Below are 18974 nucleotides of genomic sequence, written 5' to 3'. Positions count from 1 at the left end.
GATAGATGTGTTCGAGATGGAATACACAGGCACACAATCCTACCGGCTGGGTCATGCAGCTTGTAGCGGTGACATCCACCTCCACGCACCACATGTTACTCATGAGGGGTTGGTTGCGTTGTCGGGCCAGTGCGTTTCCAAGATCTCAGCCTCGACTACATCATCGTTACCAGCAGACATGGGTTATCCCTGAAACCTGGTTGAGCTGTAAACATCCTAGCAGGGTAACAGGGTAACCAGCCTTTCCCTTGCATCTGCGATATCGTCTTGGCCTGCATAGCCGGAGGCTAGACTTGCGCCGTCGTCGCCTGGTTTTTAATCTTCCGGTTGCCGAATGTCTATCACGGTCGACCGATTACATACGTATTGAATGACTTTATCATCAGAAAGTGGAACGGGCGACTTGATCGGCGAGCCGGTCGCTAACGATCGACCGTTCCCTTCCAAGTCGAGTTGTCTCTAGTGACACTAGTGAGTGTGTTCAGCAACATTTCCTCCTTAGGCACCACGTCTATCCAATCCGCCGAGATGGAGGTTTTGGCCCACGCCTATTCTCCATTGCACAAGGCACAAGGCACAGGGCAACCGGACACAAGGCAGGCTTTTCGAGCAAGCCTTTTGTTGTCTGCAAATTGGCCGGGCACTTAGGTCGTGGGAAGATGTCATGATAATCCACTAGCGACGCTGTGTAGCTTTCGTGCATGTATGTATGGTAGGACGAAGATATAAAGAGCTAACATCCCGTCTTTCTATATCTTCCTTCTCACCACCAACCTCCCCAGCCTGCTGCTTTCTCAAAGGCTTCGCTATCGAGTAACTCCTTCGTTAAGGTTACTTAAGACCTTCGTTGAGCCGTGCCGCATCCCACTCGCCTCACGTTGTCGTAGTGTTTGCGTAGCTTCAGCTTACTTTCGCTATAAATCTAATCCGCTTTATCGGCAACCATCACATCCAAAATGAAGGCTGTTTACGCTGCGTTGGCCTTGGCCGCTTCGGTCATGGCAGGCAAGGACCACGAGTCCATTGTCACCGCCACCACCTACGAGACAACTACTGTCTGCCCGATCACCAACACAATCACCTACGGAGGATCGTAAGTCACCTCTTGATATCAATATTCAGTATAGCCCACTCACCGCCTACTAGGACCTACGAGGAGACTACCTACACCACCTCAACCGTAGTTGTCACCTCCTGCGCGGGAGGTAACTGCGGAGGCGAGGCTACCGTGACTGCTCCTGATACCACCGTTGGCACCACCACTGCCGTCGAGGTCACTTACACGACCACGTGCCCTGTCACAGAGACAGTCACCGCTCCTGGAAAGACCTACGTTACAACATATACCACGACTAGTGTAGCAGTCACGTATGTCGACACTACTTTCGTTGAGACAGTGACCGGACCCGGTGCCACGAAGACAACGGAGGACGTTGCTTACACTACTCTGACTTCGCTATGCCCTGTTACTGAGACCAAGACTCTGGGGGGTTCCACAGTCGTTGTTACATGGACCTCGACCTCGACCGTCAAGACCGCAGTGCCTACCACCGCTACTGCGTACACTTCCTACACCGTTACTGAGCACGTTTCTACTGAAGTCTTCGAGACTGTCACCTGCCCGGAAACAGTCCATACCACTGTCTCCGAGGGTAACACTATCTACGTTACCGAGACTGGTACGGAGACGCTCTACACCACTAAGGAGTACACCGTCACGCAGACCCTCCCTGTCACCAAGACCAAGGAGATTGATGTGACCGTTACCTCCGAGGCCACTGCGGGCGAGACCCTCACCGCCAGCCCGACCGTCTGGATTACATATAGCGATACCACCATCGTCACCAAGTCCAAGTCCGCCACGACTGTGCCTTACCCTACCACAGTCTCCGTCCCCGCCTCCAGCAGCGCTGCTACCAGCGCGGCTACCAGCGCGGTCAGCACCACCTACGTCCCCTCAGCTCCCGCATCTTCTTCCACCGGTGTTCCCCAGGTCCCGTCCAGTGCCCTCGCACCCCAGGCTACCCCTGTCGCTGCCGTCTTGGCTTTCGCCGGACTCGCAGTCCTGCTATAAGCTCGGTCGCTTTGAAACACAGGCAACCAGCTTAAAGCAAGCTACTTTTTCTATAATAATAATAATAATAAAAGTTACGAATACAAGATAAAAGGGACGAGCATAAGCACGGCGGATACCCCGTCGCGGGCGGGAAGCATTCATTTACGGAACAAGGCACGGAGGGGAACTCGGTGGCGGCGGTACATATCCATACCGATCTTTCCAACGAAAAGACGATTCGTTTTACGGGCCATGATCATATCTAATGTTTAGTGGTATCTATTGTCATGATGGGCACCACGGGGAAATTTTTTGGGCGGGGCTAATCGCCCGGTTGATTATTTACATGTAGTCCATGGTAGTTTTTAAGACATCTTCTTGTATATAGTTTTATGGAGCCTTGTCACCAAGGCACATTAATTTTAAGAAGTTAACTAGTATATTTCGTCTCTTGCTGCATCTTGAATATTGAGTGAGACCGATTAGAATAATTCGCCTTAAGAGTCAGTCATCCTTTACGTCCGCGTGTGAGAGTGTATTACCCCCTCAACATCGGGATCAACAAGTACCAGAGGTGGGCCGACGATATCGATGATCAATTCTCTATTTCACTACCCCCTGGCTCTTGTGTGCCGCCTCTCGTGCAGTCAGCTGGTTTTGTTGGTTTTCTTCACCAACTATCCTTGCTATATTTGGGCTGTTAAACACGCCCGGCTACGTCATGGATAGGTCCTCGCAGCTGCAGATGTGATGTTGGCAGGTTTATGGGTATATTTGCGAGTGGTATACAACTAATAATAGCATCTTGGGATCTTGATGTCTTTGATTTATTTATGCGACGCTGCTTTGTTACGGTAGCATGAGTCTCTTAGCCCTACTGCTACTCAAGAAGTAGGTAGTCATGTTATAAGTCTGTCTAGATGAAATGGCGTTAGGGCTGAGATACCCTTCTACACCACCTACACTAACGTCTCGCCCAAAAAGGAAATAAAAAGAAAAGAAAACCTAGTTCGCGCTTAACTATCCCACGGCTCTCCCTTACTAGCGATAGCGAGTACATGTTAGTTAGGAGGTAGTTAGTCCTCGTAGCTTGCGGGATCTTCCAGTAGTGCGTATCCGCCGAGCCACAAGTTTCCGCAAGTGCAAAAGTCGTGACTCTTAGCGAAACAGCCGTTCCTAGTTGCCCCGGATGCCTTTACGTCAGTCTTGCATAGGTTAGGTACATATGCGGCAGCGGCCGAGTAGCCCCCGACCGAGTCTTGTCTTGTTTTGTTTTTATTACACACGGGAATTACGCCGAACCGGAACTGTGAATGAGTAGGTTAGAATATTATATGTATGAATCGGGCATAAAGCTTCATGTTGTGACACGGAGAAACCGGTAAGAACGCTGTATTAAATTATATTAGATATCCCCATAGCTTAAATAGGATATAAGAATCAAGCAGGAGCTTACCGGACATAGCTGCATAATATAGTCTTATTAGGTAACGTGGCTCAAGAAGCTAACAAGTCCACCACCCCCGTACGTAGCCCTACGTACTATTATATCTCGGAGAAGCATGAGGCGGTTCGTAAGGGATTGATCGTTCTCGGATACATAAACATTGAATTATCGTATTTACAGTTACTATTCCGTATTATTACGACTACTTAACGCAGGCACTACTATATTTCAAATAAATTTATTGCTATTCCATATATAAGGCGGTTGATACCTGCGTATGATCTCATGGGAACCATAACTAAGGTACTTAACCCAACCGCCGAACATATGAATATGTACGTTAATAGGTCCGAATCACTAGACCAAATCTACTGTTCATTTCACTTCCTAAACTATAGACTCACTGACTTCAAACCTCAAGGCAGAGTCCGGGACCCTTCAACTTTCACGATATACTGTATTCGATATGCTGCTACGTATCAACAAGCAAACCAATACAGCCTAGCATCAAAGCCAATGAGGAATCTACAGTCCAAAATTTCGTAAACTTGGATGGCGTATTACTGTCTCAACATCAATCTTCTTGCTTGTCTGTTCGTCATCCCGTCAGTGATATCTAGTGTAAAGAACTAGCCGTATTTCTAGAACATAGGTTTCGCCGACTATAACACAAGCATTTACGCCTCCTCCACCAGAACATGCATGCGTACAATCAGTGTCTTCCCCAACACCGTTCCTGCCTTTAGATCCGATCCGTACACCCCTAAATGATACACGAATTGAACGGACATGCACGTACCGGGTAAGCACGCGCAGCAAAAGGCCATCTAGGCCTCATCCGTGCACACAGCTCTGCGGCTGCTGTTATGCTAGGTGCCAACGTCTACGCCTCCCAAAAGGTACCACATCCTACTCTCATTTGCCGAAAACCCCAGATGCCATCAAGGCTGATGCGACTCCTAATCGCTCAGCGCCTGCAGCGCCTGGTTTAAAGGCACCACCCGCAAGCTACGCCCTCTCTTGAGCCCGGTGCTCACATTAGTAACTGTCGGGCTGTCGGCGTCGCGCCACTTGCGGAATACGCTCTTCATATCTCGAGGGATACCCTCTAGCACCACGGTCGAAAATGGAACAAACGGCCTATCCTCCATTCCCGCTGCGAGAATGCCGTACTCCTGCGCGAAGTCCAATGCGTTATGGAATGACGCGTACTGTGCCTGGGCCCGTGACCCTACGATGATGTACAGCTCAAAGAACGCATCGAGGACGTAGATATGCGTTGGCCGTAGATCTGCCTGCGAAAAAGGGGATACCTCAACGATCTGCAGGGTATTATGCATTAATAAGAGCCCGTGTGACAAATAGGGAAATGTGTGCAACTTACTTGCTGCTTGGAGGCTGCGTTTGAGCAGAACAGCCTGCAGCAGTATTTATCGTAGTTCGGCTTGAGGCGCCAATGATCGGCAGACATAGCCTTGGACTCGGCATTGAAAAGATCCCAGAAACTTGCTGGCTCGTGGCCGTCTTCAATTTCTTCCATCTCGCCCGACAGTGCGTAATCCATTCCTATGAGGCGTGCGCAGCTTAGCTCGTCCACTCCACTACCCTTACCCTTCCACAAGTAACATTTGCCAGCTGTCGATACAACGTACGGGAATCCGGAACATAAAGATGCAGGAGTGAAGTCGACCTCATCGAAGACGATATGTCCTTGGTATCGTCGTCCGCATAGTATATGCGGAGCTAGCGAATCAAACTTATTACCCGAGCCTCGCTGGGTAATAACTATACCTCCTAGCGCCTGTAGAAACTCGGAAGTCTCCTTGCCTTGATGAAGTTTGATTAGCCTGCCGCCTAGAGCTCGTGCTTCTCGTGATACGAATAATAACGCATCGTCTACAGTAGAGCGGGGCACATCATCTCCCGCCCAGAAGTAGACCTCTGTGAGCTTCTTGCCCGATTCGTCCTTGAACGTGTGAGAGCAAATATACATCTCTCGCTCAAACAATGTTCGCTCGTTATGGGCCGGAACAGGCAATTTTTTGCCGTCTGCCGAGAATTGGAATAGCTGAGCGCTCAATGTCTGAACTCTAGGCGGTGCTATATTCAGTCGATGCATTAGCAATTCAGCGGCATCTACGTTATAATTTTTGCGAGTGCGCTCGGGACCGAAAAAATCACCAAGCAAGGTTGACGCTTCAAAGGACTGCTTAGTGGGCGACCGTACAGGCGACGACGTCTCGGGTAGTGTTCTTGAGCTAGGACTAGGTGAAGACTGTGGGGTTTGTTTAGGTGCCGCCGGTAGTGGACGAGGGGGTAGTGCCTTTTCTAGCCCATTAGGTTTTGGGATAGCGGGCAAGGGTCGTTCGATCGAAGGCGGAGTCTTTATAACTTCTGGGGAAGTAGAAGGGCCGAAAGCATCGTTAGAGGGTAGCTTCTTCGGACCTAAAGAGAGCGGATCTGGCAGTGGTATCCTGGGCTTGTTTAGCAGCGGCGACTGGGGTTGCGATTTAGGTAGATCCTGAATAAGAGGCTTATCAGAAGCTGGTTCTGGCTTGGCCGTAGAAGGCATTTCATCGTCCCCCTTCACATCTTTCACCACCTGAGGCTCACCCGTTTTCCCAACAGCTTGGGTTGTATCATCAAGAAATCGTGACATTCGTCTCACATCTAACTTCTTCGGAGATGGCGGTTGCGAAGTGGATTCTTTTGGCTCATCGGATACCTTTGTTGGTGACCGTTGCCTCCTCTGAGTTGCGAAGACAGCTACCTGTTCGTGAATTTTGTCTGTACCCGGCGTCTTACTGGGGACTTCTTCTGGCGCCACCGCGGCGAACGGATTTGTAAAAAGGTTAGGGGATATAGGCTGCGGACTTGGCCTTGCCAATTCATTTTTGCCCACACTGTTTGCATGAGGCTTTGACGCGGAATCGAGAGGCTTCTCTGGCGATACGGAACGTCCAGCTGGCGTATGGTTAGATGGGGTTTCCTCAGGTTCGTGAGAGGTCGTGGCTGGTGTTGAGGTCGGCGCGTTTCTCTTCGGCCCTCGAGCGCGACCCTTAGTCATGTGTGTCAACTTTGGCCCCGAGCCGGCTTCGTTACCATTGACTTCAGAAGAAGCGTCGCGTGAGTTCGACGTCGACGTGCCAGAGGGAGATGTGGGAGCTATGCTAGACGGCCCCCTAGCAATTAGGCTGGCAAGAGCAGGGTTGAATCGACCAGCTAAGCCACCACCTGAAGGCTTTCCTTGTAGTCGGCCAGGAACATTTGTGTCCTTAGAGATCGGTACGGGTTGAGCCGAACCTCGCCTCGGGATGCTTGGAAGATCTATTTTAGAAGTGGAACCCGTAGTTAGATCCAGGTTCCCTGTACCACCAAATCTTTGTGGCTTGCTAGACGATGCATCCTGGGTAGAATCACGCCTTGGTACTATACCTGGCTTTTGAAAATCGGCAATTGCCGCACTAACAGCAGCAGCGGAGTCTTGGCCAAGCGTATTCGATCTCAAAAGTGTGTTTCGCCTGGCTATGCCCTCGGGAACTGGCGTATCACTTGCCGTGCTATCATTCCGCGTCACACCACGGCCCTCTGATTGTACCGTCTGGAAATCTTTTTTCTTCGTCAAAATGGCCTCCTTGAAGTCGTCAACACGTTCTGCCTTTTGCGGGCCACCGGTAAAATTAAGGGATGCTTTTCCTTTTAGAATATTACCCTTAAGCTCATCTGGGGGAACATAGTTCTGCGTTGTCGTCTTTCGAAGTTTAGTAAAAACATTCTTAAACTCGCTTTCTTGGTTATCAGTAGAAGTAGTTGGGACTTGTCTGGGTTTCAAATTCGCTCGGAAATCCATCTTGGGAGGCATCTCAGATTTTGGTTTGCTGGCGGGCAAAGGTAGTTTCGTCGGGTTGCGATCCAAGTCCGGGCTCTTAACGCCCGGGGTTATAGGGCTTTGAAGATCTTTCGGGGTGCCGCTATCATCGGGGCGAGCGGCGGTACCTATATTAAGAACACCCAGACCAACCGGCGGCTTCGTAGTAGTGCCAGGCGCAGAAGACCTCATAAGTCCACCAATACTGACTTGATGCTTATGCGAAATAGTCGGTGACCTGCTTCTCTCAGTACTGGAAGTGGCAGCCTTCTCGGCTTTTGCTTTCTGAAGATCCGCCATCCAAGACGGCTGACTTTTCGAAGGGCTATGCCCCCGCTTGGGAGATTCGGGTTTGTTCAGAGCCGATTCAAGCCAGCTAGACTTTGTAGGGCTCCATCTCCTAGAATCCATAGTCTTAGAGGGGGTGGTAGGTAGAGCTCGACCTAACTCTTGCTCCGGTGAATTCAGCAAGGGTTTGATTTCAACTTTGAGCGGTTCGGCAGATTTCTCGGCGACAGCCAAATCCTCTTCTTGACGCTCTCCCTCTTGACTAGGCGAAGGCTTCGGCGAAGTTTCCACAGAGGGGTCACGGATCATACTGGCAGGTCTTGACCTAGGCCCACCACCCGTTCTATGCGAGACAACCGGGTCTACTCGAGGCGTACTAGTAGGCGATTGGACGCTCCATCTCTTGATGCTGTCCGATCGCTTCATCATGGCGCTCTGTACAAATCCGCCCATTCCCTTCGTTGGTGAGCTTGACCTGTCTGGTTTAGATGGCGAAGTTCGTCCCGAGGAAGGAGACATGATTGGAGATTGTTCTTGGCCAACCTCCGTCTCCAGCTGAGCATCGCTGCTAGGGGGATCCAGTTTCTGAGCGACTGATAGAGGCAAAGGCGAACCTAGTCTACTTTCTGAGTCAGGGGAGACCGGCTGTGAATCTGTATCCTCTTTTGCAATTTCGCTGGACGGTGCACGCGACATTCCCGGGAGCTGAGCCGGCATTAGAGAAATATCAGCCGTTGGGCTATCCTCAACCTGATTCTTCCTATATGCGGCGGAAGTAGTACCCCTGTCCGCAGTTTGACGGAACCATGAGGGATCTTTAGAGGACAATGCTGAAGTAATTTGGTCTCTAGGTATAGTCTCGGTCGCCGAAGGAGGTTCAGGGGGGGTATTCCGTGCCGCGTTCTCAGCAGCAACTACGGATAGTGGCCGACTTCGTGAACGTTCGGAGGCTTGTGAATTCGGCCGTCTCTGCCACGAAAGCCCCCTAGCTCGAGTAGGAGATGTTTGTGGACGCTGTTTCCCTTCCAAGTCGATTGGAAACTCGTTCTCTTTCGTGGGGGAGCCGGAAAATGCTCCTGGGCTAACCATTTCCTCAGCGTTGGGAGAAGGAAAGGATTGAGTACCAGCAGGAGGCTCCAGGATAGGAGATGCGTCTAGGTTTAATCGGCCAGGTGAGGCAGGAATGTCGACGAGGCGGGCGGTGGACGGTGGGGTATTTACCGGCGAGGATTTTTGAGGCGAAATAGACCTGGCACGCTCTAGGAGAAAAGATTAGTTTAATTAAACCTTGGGTTAAGTAGAACCATGTCCCAAATCCTCCTCTAGAATTTAAGAGGGTGACATTGCCCATAGGAAGCAATCAATTAGACCAAGAACGGATATAGTAATTTCATACCTGCGCGCCGAGCTTCTCTTTCTTTTCTTTCTCGTAATATTCTCTCTTCAAGCTCTCGTGAACGGGCTTCGTCTTCTTCAATACGTCGATCACCCAGTTCCTTAACCTGGAGTAGGAATTTGGATACGTCTTCGGACATTTCTACTTTTTTTCTTTTTTTTTTTACCGGTAGATCCAAGGATCAATGCGAATGCAGACAGTTTACGGCACAACACGTAGGGCGGACGGAATAGACGGGTAACCCGGATTCTTGTTTACACCGTTCTCTTCGGCCGCGGGCACGGAGTCGGGTAGAGGTCGAAAAAAAGGGAAAATAACAAGAAAACTTGCTTCTTGTTGTTAGCGTTCGGGATGATGTGGTTAATTAGGAACCAAGCCTAATTAAATAGGTATCTAAACAGTCCAACAATTCATATACATATGAGGACTGAGGACTCTAATAAGAATCAAGTTACAAAAGTTTACGGTAGGTAAACAAAGTTGATTAAACAACTGCGAAAAGGCAAGTCCAAAGTGGACTCCTGGTTTCTCCGGCGCTGTCATCGTCTGAATCCCTGCAGGCCGCCGTTTCCTTGTCAGCTTGTGCGATGATCGATCAAATGATGCCCACCGAGTTTAATCCATAGGTACCTAACCAATGACGAAAGCCCGCTTAATAGCCCCAGCGGAGCCTAGCCGCCTGGCAACTGGCTGCCCGGTGCCTGACAGCGCACCAAATGATGAAACCGACCCGGAAACTTGATGGACATTCATCCATTTAAGGGTTAGCGTCAATGCATACTAGGTACAAGTGTTGTTTGTTGTCAATGTAGACCGACCCAATACAATCAACTTTCAACTCTCCGAATTTGTACTATTCGTACTGTAATAGGCAGATTGATAAATATGACATGAGGCTTTCACTTACCTAGTCTGTCACGTCGCGTTTCGTATAATTCTTATGTTGTATGCATCGACATAATGTCATGTGTTTCTATTTACATCTACGAAGTACGAAGTACGTCGAATAATAAATATATGTCCGTCAATACAAGAATAATCTTGCTTTCGCATCCTCAACCACCCATAACAATCCCTCCTTTAGATTCTCCCCCGTCATAGCGCTGCATCGTAGGATATGCCACCGATGTGTCCGGATCGCTTCGAGCTGAAGTCCTTCTAGTATTTCGGTCTCGTCCATACAACCTTGAACGTCGGTCTTATTAGCGAAGACTAATAAGCTAGCTCCTGAGAGACGCTATGTGCGCCATGCTTCTGTCAGCCATATCTTCACGTCTACAATATCAATCCATGGAGCAATAACAGGATATGCGAACCTCTTCTTGTAGTAGCCCATGAAGCTCTTCTCGACAGTCGTCAATTCTTAGCCGGTCTGTCGCATCGACGACCCATATGAGGGCGTCCGTCTTCTCGAAGTAGTTGCGCCAGTATGATCTCAGCGTTTTCTGACCACCGACATCCCCTATTTCCACTCAATCCCTAGCCATTGGTTGGTCAGTGCTTAGCTCGACTCACATATGTTCAATTTATATCTATCGGAAGGTCAATATTATTCATCGTAACACTTAAGACAGAATAGAATATAGAGAAAAGTCCCTGAAGCTCACCCCTCATACTCGATCGTCTTGATAATGAAGCCCAACGTAGGGCTGACTGTATTGACATCCTCATTCATTACCCTCTTAACGATCGTAGTCTTGCCTGCATTATCTAGGCCGCTATTTCATTAGTTGTTAGCCCAACTAACCCACTTGTAAATTACGGAGATTAGGAAGAGTTAAACTTGCAGCATTAGGATCCTCATCTCCTTATCCTTCAACCGCGCCTTTCGAAGAATAGACAACATATCTACTAACTAGGCCTGTTCAGATGGTATGACGAAGGTCGCGTAAGTATAAAACCCAAATTTGCCTTGATTGAATACCTATCTTAAAGATGGTGTTGGCCTTAGGCTACATCTTAGAGGTGGTCGAATTCACATTTAGACTAGGTACCTTCTATCATTTAATTCGTTGCCTATTCTCACGTGATGTTCTCAATTCAACATAAACTCGCTACATTTATTCCTACACCTAAGCCAATAAACATCATTGACCCTTTATAAAAAGACCCTTCACATATATTACGTTCAAGCTCAAGCGGAATCTTTAGGTATTCTATTGATACTTGTCGGAGACAAAACACTGTTTAAAAAAAGCTACCATCTATTGATACTAACGCCATGAAATGCCATGCATCCAACCAACCGTGATCCGTCTCTTACAGCTTATGCCCATTACTCATGGAGTCGATTTATTCGTCTTCTTCAAATTCAACTTCTTCGTACGAGCTCCACCGCGGAAAGCTTTGAGCCTATTGACATCCTGAGCATCCGCGTACTCGCGAACGTGCACTTTGCCGGCAGATAATTCCAGCAAATGTCTCTCCCACGGGCCTATGTTCTCTTCCACCAATGTCCGAACAGGCGGAGCACCCGCCTCAGGACCTATATACTCCCAAACCCAACGTAGTTCCCGCGAGGAACTGCTTCCCTGCGTAGTAGTACTTTCGCTTTCATCTGCGTCATAAATGGCTTTGTTAGGAACAGCACTGTTACCGTTGGCGGTATTAGATGGCCTCCCTCCAGTATCGCCATTAGCTTTTGGTCCCCAACTAGCATCGTGCGGTATAGGGTCGGGAAATGTTTGAGCCACGCGACGAGGACGCCACGCTCGCACCAAGGCTCGACATTCCCAAATATTCGAGTCGTTGAGTCCCAAACCCTCGCACGCAAGGCGGACGCGCACCGAACTGTGGATGCGCTCGTTCGTATCCTTAAGAAAGGCATGTGTAGGCCGTCCATTTTTGGGATTCATCTTCCTGTACATGCCAGGCGAACGAGTAACGCGTCCAGCGAGATCATAAATTGGGCTCTTCACCGCTTGGATCCTATGCAGGGACCACGGGCGGACAGGTTTATTCGGATGGAAGATAGGCATTGCTGCCCAAGGTAGGGGCTCTTTCTGTTGACTGGCCCCGCAGCATCCACAAGAAAAGCTAGCGAGCTTCTCGCGTCTCGTCTTTTCCGGCGTCAAACTATGGTAATACTTCACATTACGAGCGTGGAGTCTCTCAAGGGCGTCGTCTACGAATTCACAACCGACGGAAGAGAGTTGATCCATCATCCCTATTCAGGCGAATAAGCATTAGCACACATGTAAGAAAGGGGGAACTGACAAGCAAGGGTTATATTAGAAACGCCTTGATCAGCCCAACCACCTCCCACATTTCCATGACTTCCGGGGAACCAAACTTGTCGAAGATCTGAAGTGTCTCGATACTCTGGTAGCCGCTCCCACAATGTCGGGCTGAACGGACCGCGGGTTTCGTCCAGCGCGAGGGCATGAAACGCATGCTCGATCTTGTTAGACAGTCTAGTGTTATAGAACCGGTACGTAAACTATTGTCAGTTTATATAAGTCAAATGGCTTAGGGTGGGTTAGACTTATTCATGGCTACGCCACTCAATTCCGAATCGAGCTAAAATCTCCCTCGTTTTCCCTTGGGGGACACCCAACGAGCCGACTGTATCCCATACACCTGTCAATGTAGTTAGCCTTCGTTACCCGCACCCAGTCTGTCGTGTTTGCTAGCTGTACCAATGGCTTTGACCTGAATCAAATCTCCTTCGCCTTTATTTTGGCGTACCCGGCTATATCCATTCTACCACTAGTTAGCAATTTCAAGATCCATGAGGATCTTATCAACACAATACCTTAACAAGCATGTCCCGGTACTCGTCAGCAGCAAGAGGCCCTTTTGGTTTATTTGGGAAGGGTACCTGTGGAAATGGATCTTTGTAATCGGGATTCATCCAGTTCTGCATGTCCTTGAAGACGGGGTAGAAGAACTCCATGCCCTCGCGGGTGAGCAAACCTAGATCAGATATCATTCCGCCGATGGACCTCGCAGTGAAACCCCCGCGGCTGAAGCCGACAAGAATGATTTCATCCCCATCTACATAATTCGCACAGATATAGGCGTAAGCTTCGCGAATATTCTAGCTTCATGTTAGCCTTCATATCTGGCAGAAGAATAATCTAGTCTGACCTCTGCTATTCCGATTCCAAATGCACCGCCCACGATTCTGTCGACGACACCTGTTCTAGAGCCGACGCCGGACTGATAGTAGACAATTTGGAATGTGCCATTAGAACAGCCCCTTTTGAAAGCTCTGGATATGCGTGTTACGTTCGACGGGATTTGGAGAGTCGGTACAGGATTGGAGGCAGATGGCTTGACGTAGCCATTGTCCCTAAGACATATTAGTACTCATTCAGCCGGGTGTGGTCTGTATATGTCGTACGAATTCTGCCAAGTCCCATCGCAACAAATGACAATACGCTTCTTCATGGTAGATAGGATTTAGTTCGTAAGTTCGTGTCAGCCCTTGATCACGGCTCGGGCTAATAGGGTTACCTAGGGATTAGGGATTGATGAAAGGTAGAAAAAGAAAAGAATACTGATTATATATCAACTCGTTGTTAGAACTGAATACCGAGTCTCATAAGGGACTGGTGATTGTAAGGCTACTTATATATTGAATCTTGTGTTATAGGAAGAGGTTACATATCAGGGGGCGAAAGTGAAAGGCAACAAGTAATACCCAACTGAGCCCTTTGGTGACTTCGATTGCATCCATGTGATGAGCAAAGGAAGGTCACACTTGATTAAGAGAGCCATTGCCGTAAATAGAGAAAATAGCGCCTACTTGTTTTAAGAATCTAACTTTTACAAGTCAGGTGCATAATGTATCGAATGTAACTACCTTCAAGTCCTTAGATATCCGTGTATGATATGACGTAGTCTAAAGTAAACAGCAATGCCGACGTAGCGAGGAACTTAATATGTTGTGTAAGTGTTCCTTGAACTTCTCTACACCGAAGGACATGGCACCAATATCCGAATTCGATAGTTATTTATAAGACTGTTAGTCAAAGCTCTCTGCTAACCAAGACGTCGAAGCTCTATAGGGTCTAACGTATACATCTGGACGAATGAGTACATTCCCAAATTATGTCAATACTTGACCTAGGTTTACATCAACCATATTCCCCTGTCTGTATAGAACGATAGTTACGATAATAATAGTAGGTAAGACTGAGTGCTGGAATCAGCTTCTCTCTTGGTGGTTATTAATATATATGCATAACATCGATATATTCATATTAGTCATACATCGTACATACCTGTAATGCGCTAATATCATAAAATGATTTCAACATTCTCGAATCTCTGGCAACTTCCAAACCAAAGAAGACATTCTTAAACCTAACTCGAATCATTGAAACCCGACACAACATCTCAATCATCCCTCTTTAGTATAAATATTAACATATTTCACGAGGAGCACAGTACTCTTATTATTTTAAGACTTCTCTCAAATTAGACGTTCTAACAAAAATTGTCCATGTAAGTCAAGCGACCAATATCTAATATCTGGCTAGTCCATCTGCCTAAGCAATATTAGAGATATTGCCTTACCTTAGCTGAGCTCAGCCATCTTATCTCAGCTAACAGCCTCATCCTAAAGGCACAGTAGCAGTCACACTGCTCGTGGCCAGATTATCACCCGACGTTTACCAAAAAGGGACCAAAGCAACTCGGAGAACATCGGTTCAAGACGAATGCAGCCTGGTACAGATGTAGAACCAACGATCCGTTCTTACATGCATAGCCGCTGTGGTATGCATCCGATATTTACTAACCTGGCCAATCGCTCCGAGCCTCATGCCATGCGCTGCAGGTAATGGCTTGATCCTTCGAGCGTGTTTGCATATGCGACGCGTGGGGGGATCTCCCGGTTGAGCTCCTCCAACAGTTACATAATGGTCACAAGGGTTTGCGTGGCTGAATCGTTTTATCAGCTAACCTCTACTTACACATTTACCCCTCATCCAGTTGTTCTTCCACATGGTACCGTGCCGAACTGTTGAATAAACAGTCCAGCTACATCTTCTGTATATAAGTATGAGCTTAGGCACATCTCGTTCTCGTGGGTTCTCGTGTTACACCATGTCAGTATTTTTCAGATGTAGCTACCCGGTCAACAATCACCATGACGGGCGAGCCCAAGGATTCGGGCGTCTCGTTTGCACCGTTTTTCGACCGCTGCAAGCTACCGGCAAGCGTTAAACACGACTGTGACACATTCGTAATGACAATATATTCCGAGACAGCGCGACCCGCTCCATTTCAAGGTTACTGTTCGTACACGGTCTTCGTCGGAGAGGAAATAGTCGTCCAGTTTCGGCCATTGGCCCATAAGCTCGACATCAGCATTACGGATGCCGCTTGCAAGATCTTCGGACCCCTAGCTCCCAAAACCGAGTTTCTAGGGGAGTTAGGAAGTACAGGCCTTTATGTATTCTCCATGAGAAGAATACCAGGGGTCTCTTTGGCAGATCTTCGCGCCGAAACCAAGACTCTACAAGCAAAATCGCGACGAGAACGGATTGTGCGCGATTTCGCGCATCTGCAAGCCACGAGCTGGGGCCATGCAATAGGCCATAGTGATGTACGGGAGAAAAGGATGGTGGGTTCGTCGTTACGCTGGCGAATGGAGCTGATGGCAAAGAATCTTCCCTCTCGTTTTCGCAGCATCGCGAAGTCTATTCTTGCTGACCTCCCGGAAATCGAGGCCCTACCATGGGCATTAAGTCATGGCGATTTCCTACCTTCGAATATAATGGTATGCCCAGAATCCGGAAAACTATTGGGTTTGCTCGACTGGGCCGAGGCCGAATATCTTCCTTTTGGTGTTGGTATGTATGGCCTGCAGGAACTACTTGGGGAAGACAAAGATGGGCATTTCGTCTACTATCCCGAAGCCAAGCACCTTCGTAATTTATTCTGGGCGGAGCTCCTTTCCGGGCTTCCCGAGTTATCACGAAACCCTAAGCGTGTTGCGCTTATTCGAAAAGCGCAAATTCTAGGCATATTCCTGTGGCATGGTATCGCTTTTGACGATGGTAAATTAGATCGTACTGTTGAAGAGGGGAAGGATGACGGAGAAATTGAAAAACTGGATGCTTTCCTGCTGTCTCATTCAGGGATACGGCCTCGAAAGTTACGGTCTATTCGTCCGATTATGGACTCACCTATTGCGTTTATACGTGGGCTTCTGTCCGGGAAAGCATGTTGTTAATAGTATCTCCTATGGGCTCATACGGTAGGAGTAATGCGTAGGTCTACGCATGTATATGTATGTATAATGAATGTTTAATATGCTACAAGTATCTATTATTCAAATAATGCCAGCTCCATGTAGAGACCAAAAGCCCCAAAGCGTAGTATCACATAGATCATTGACCTGAGACTAATCGCCCCGGAATACACAAACCCACAACCTCCACAAGTATCAGGTAGTCAAAGCAAAGTAGTTACAATACATTCTTCCGATAGGACCGACGAATCAGAACCCAGTAAAGACGCAGTATATACTCTTTAAGGAATTAGATGGGTAACTTTGGCCAATGATGTTCAAAGGGTCTTGTACTATACCTACCCAATTAGCACCTAAAGAGATTATGTGCCCAACGTAGCATCACTCGATTGATACCACCCAAGGAACATCTTGACATCCAAGCTGATATATATGGCCATAAGAAAACTCCAATTTGTCGTAACAAGTATACACCAAGAGCCCTATGAAGACCCATAACCATTCGTCACACCATTCACATCATCCCCATTCCCATTCGCTACAAACGCCTTCTGCCACGGCAGCGGCTCCTTCGCCGGCCGCACAGGCCCCAGCTCTCCCTTTCGACGCTCCTGCCACGCCTCAATATCGCGATGATCCACGAAATTCCCATGGAACCCCAACCTCAGTCTCAGCGGCAAGTGCAGCGTCGCCAGCGGCCCCTTCGCCAAGTCCAGCGCATCCCAGATCACCACGTCGTTGCGCAGCTCGTCGAGGTTATTCTTCAGCGCGGCTAGGTACCCCTCGCCTTCCCCGCCGCCGTCCCTGGGGATGAACACCGGCTCCTGGAACGTCGCGGCCGGCCCCGCGAAATACACGTCTTCTCTGCCGATCTTGCCCTCGTCGGTAGCGTCCCATGTGTAGTGCGCCATGCAGTTGAACAGTCCGCCCGCTGGGGGCCCGCAGCGCGCGAAGTCGTAGGGCCGCGTGGGGTCGACGCGGAGCTGCCAGAAGTGCTCGTACTTCTTGGTTACGTAGCGGTCGTCGATGCGCGAGAACTCGCCGTTCGTGGTCCATTCGATAGACGCCTTGACGCGCGTGCCGGACTTGGCTTTCGGGTCGAAGACCCATCGACATGTTGGGCTGCTTAGGCGCTGTCGCCCTGCTAGATCGGGGTTCTCGCCGGAGGGAGGGAACCAGAAGAATACGTTGCCGTCGGCGACTGTAAGGTCGAAGACGATGTGTCCGTCTTCGTTCTCGTAGCACCCGGCGACGTGCCCGTGGAATCCTGGATGATGATGTTAGATAATTTCTCGGCTAGGTGTGATATGCAGGTCGCAAGAGGAATCACTTCGGCTAGGTAAGTTCCTGGTCGGAAGCATAGCTAGGAGGTACTTACCGTTGTCAGCTCGGAACCACTTTACATCCGATGGCTTGCCACCGCGCCTCGGTACAATGCCGTAGACCTGATCCTCATTCGGGTCCCACGCGAATTTATTTCCGCCGGCCTTAAGGCGCTCAAGGGACATCTTGAGCGGTGTGAGCGGGAGCACCGTGTAGTTCTTCGAGACACCACAGTCGTGTATCATGCCGGCGAATGGTGCCTTGAACCACAATTCCTCGGTCTTTTGGCCGTCGGCGTTGATAGTCCAGGTCACAACGTCGGCTTCACAGTCAGAGCCGTCAGTCCCGGCCTCGTACGCAAAACATAGCATCTCGCCGGTGTCCGGGTCGAACTTAGGGTGTGCTGTGAATGTCGGGGCCGTGATCTGGCCCTCGAAGTCGTATCGTCCGATGGTCTCCAGCGTGACGGGGTCCATGGCGAATGGCGGGCCGTCCTCCTTGCTTGCCAGTAGCATGCCTCGCCAGAACGTGACGTTAGTATTACTGACGGTGCGGATCACGCCTTTGACGCTTTCGTTGTCCGTGTATGGATTCCGGTACCGACCAAATAGGCTCTGTCGTGCCTCTTCCTCCTTTAGAAACTTATCTGTTCGCACATATCGCTGTTTAAAGTCGGCGTGTCCGTCTTTGATGCGGATAGCTGTGACGCTGCCTGTTTATTCCCGCCATTTAGTAAGTTAAAAGTTTACTTTTGTAGAAGTAAAGCTACAGTCTAAACGACCCCTTTTCTCTTAACGTACCATCACCATTCTGTTGGGCTTACGATCAGCGACGGAGCTATTAAGGTAAGCTACGAGTCAACTTACGAAATGAATATCATCTTCAAATATTGGCGGAAATCGATGGTCCTAGGTCCCTATTAATAAACTATTTTACGGCCCGCCGACTCTCGTATTTCTCACTCACCGGCTGCACACGATAGAAAGTCCCGTTGATATCGCGAGGGATCTCGCCTGTAACTTCAAGATTGATTATGTCCCCCTCAAAACGTGAGGGCTTGTTCATCGACGAGAATGCCGCGGTGTCCGGGAACTTAACACGGCTACCTGTCCTCTTCCCATTGCTATACGGATACAACGATACCTCAGACGCGATAGCTTCAAGATGAGCCATGGTTCGCAACTATCTCGTTAGTAATTGTGAGAATACTATTGGGTTGGAGGACCTCGCTCAGAGACGTTATGATCCCCATGTGAAATACAGCATAGGCCATACATTCTAGCTTACAGATGGAGCCGATTAGAGATACCGGCCGTGTAGAATAAGTTAATAACCCGATCACAGCGTGGTATAGTTAAACCTAACTAGACTATTTAAGGTGTGGAGAAGCTG

The 18974-nt window shown here is 48.9% G+C and overlaps 6 protein-coding genes across 6 annotated transcripts; 2 read left to right on the top strand and 4 right to left on the bottom strand.

The window, feature by feature from the left end:
* Window positions 1-956: 956 nt before the first annotated feature.
* Window positions 957-2074, top strand: F4817DRAFT_317064 (uncharacterized protein; the record flags this gene model as incomplete). The annotated part of the gene is made up of 2 exons (XM_049300761.1): window positions 957-1093; window positions 1147-2074. 2 exons carry the CDS (start codon window positions 957-959, stop codon window positions 2072-2074), a joined length of 1065 nt encoding a protein of 354 aa, XP_049157858.1.
* Window positions 2075-4359: 2285 nt separating this feature from the next.
* On the bottom strand, window positions 4360-9503 carry F4817DRAFT_151276 (uncharacterized protein). The gene is made up of 3 exons (XM_049297986.1): window positions 9056-9503; window positions 4888-8918; window positions 4360-4825 (listed from the first exon to the last, which is right to left on the bottom strand). The coding sequence occupies exons 1-3, from the start codon at window positions 9192-9194 to the stop codon at window positions 4463-4465; spliced, it is 4533 nt and encodes a 1510-aa protein (XP_049157857.1). The 5' UTR covers window positions 9195-9503; the 3' UTR covers window positions 4360-4462.
* Window positions 9504-9905: 402 nt separating this feature from the next.
* F4817DRAFT_341268 (ARF/SAR superfamily) lies at window positions 9906-11013 on the bottom strand. The gene is made up of 5 exons (XM_049303733.1): window positions 10843-11013; window positions 10663-10773; window positions 10571-10587; window positions 10372-10517; window positions 9906-10292 (listed from the first exon to the last, which is right to left on the bottom strand). Exons 1-5 carry the CDS (start codon window positions 10899-10901, stop codon window positions 10080-10082), a joined length of 546 nt encoding a protein of 181 aa, XP_049157856.1. The 5' UTR covers window positions 10902-11013; the 3' UTR covers window positions 9906-10079.
* A 321-nt stretch (window positions 11014-11334) lies between these two features.
* Window positions 11335-13447, bottom strand: F4817DRAFT_359544 (uncharacterized protein; the record flags this gene model as incomplete). The annotated part of the gene is made up of 7 exons (XM_049306177.1): window positions 11335-12221; window positions 12272-12468; window positions 12559-12634; window positions 12694-12757; window positions 12810-13094; window positions 13145-13349; window positions 13401-13447. The coding sequence occupies 7 exons, from the start codon at window positions 13445-13447 to the stop codon at window positions 11335-11337; spliced, it is 1761 nt and encodes a 586-aa protein (XP_049157855.1).
* Window positions 13448-14784: 1337 nt separating this feature from the next.
* F4817DRAFT_151160 (uncharacterized protein) lies at window positions 14785-16491 on the top strand. The gene has a single exon (XM_049297984.1). It carries the CDS (start codon window positions 15153-15155, stop codon window positions 16239-16241), a length of 1089 nt encoding a protein of 362 aa, XP_049157854.1. The 5' UTR covers window positions 14785-15152; the 3' UTR covers window positions 16242-16491.
* On the bottom strand, window positions 16492-18972 carry F4817DRAFT_151159 (carotenoid oxygenase). Its single transcript, XM_049297983.1, has 5 exons — window positions 18549-18972; window positions 18449-18490; window positions 18383-18392; window positions 17638-18294; window positions 16492-17526 (listed from the first exon to the last, which is right to left on the bottom strand). Exons 1-5 carry the CDS (start codon window positions 18753-18755, stop codon window positions 16742-16744), a joined length of 1701 nt encoding a protein of 566 aa, XP_049157853.1. The 5' UTR covers window positions 18756-18972; the 3' UTR covers window positions 16492-16741.
* Between the last annotated feature and the right edge of the window lie 2 nt (window positions 18973-18974).

The sequence above is a fragment of the Daldinia loculata genome (genome assembly GCF_022478755.1).
Source record: "Daldinia loculata strain CBS 113971 unplaced genomic scaffold F4817scaffold_33, whole genome shotgun sequence".
Lineage (NCBI taxonomy): Eukaryota > Fungi > Ascomycota > Sordariomycetes > Xylariales > Hypoxylaceae > Daldinia > Daldinia loculata.
Note: the sequence above shows the minus strand (reverse complement) of the source record. Positions and strands in the feature narration are given on the sequence as shown.

Bases quoted from the DNA above. Each gene is read 5' to 3' on its own strand.
- F4817DRAFT_341268 (XM_049303733.1), bottom strand. From the start codon at position 10,901: ATGTTGTCTATTCTTCGAAAGGCGCGGTTGAAGGATAAGGAGATGAGG. The intron at 10,774-10,842 runs GCAAGTTTAACT...CTAATGAAATAG, and splicing joins GAGATGAGGATCCTAATGCT to CGGCCTAGATAATGCAGGCA. The intron at 10,293-10,371 runs GTTCGCATATCC...TGGCGCACATAG, and splicing joins ATGGGCTACTACAAGAAGAG to CGTCTCTCAGGAGCTAGCTT.
- F4817DRAFT_151159 (XM_049297983.1), bottom strand. From the start codon at position 18,755: ATGGCTCATCTTGAAGCTATCGCGTCTGAGGTATCGTTGTATCCGTAT. The intron at 18,491-18,548 runs GTGAGTGAGAAA...ATAGGGACCTAG, and splicing joins CTTTCTATCGTGTGCAGCCG to GACCATCGATTTCCGCCAAT. The intron at 17,527-17,637 runs GTAAGTACCTCC...ATCATCATCCAG, and splicing joins GTGGTTCCGAGCTGACAACG to GATTCCACGGGCACGTCGCC.
- F4817DRAFT_151160 (XM_049297984.1), top strand. From the start codon at position 15,153: ATGACGGGCGAGCCCAAGGATTCGGGCGTCTCGTTTGCACCGTTTTTC.
- F4817DRAFT_151276 (XM_049297986.1), bottom strand. From the start codon at position 9,194: ATGTCCGAAGACGTATCCAAATTCCTACTCCAGGTTAAGGAACTGGGT. The intron at 8,919-9,055 runs GTATGAAATTAC...CTTTTCTCCTAG, and splicing joins AAGAGAAGCTCGGCGCGCAG to AGCGTGCCAGGTCTATTTCG. The intron at 4,826-4,887 runs GTAAGTTGCACA...AATACCCTGCAG, and splicing joins ACGCAGCCTCCAAGCAGCAA to ATCGTTGAGGTATCCCCTTT.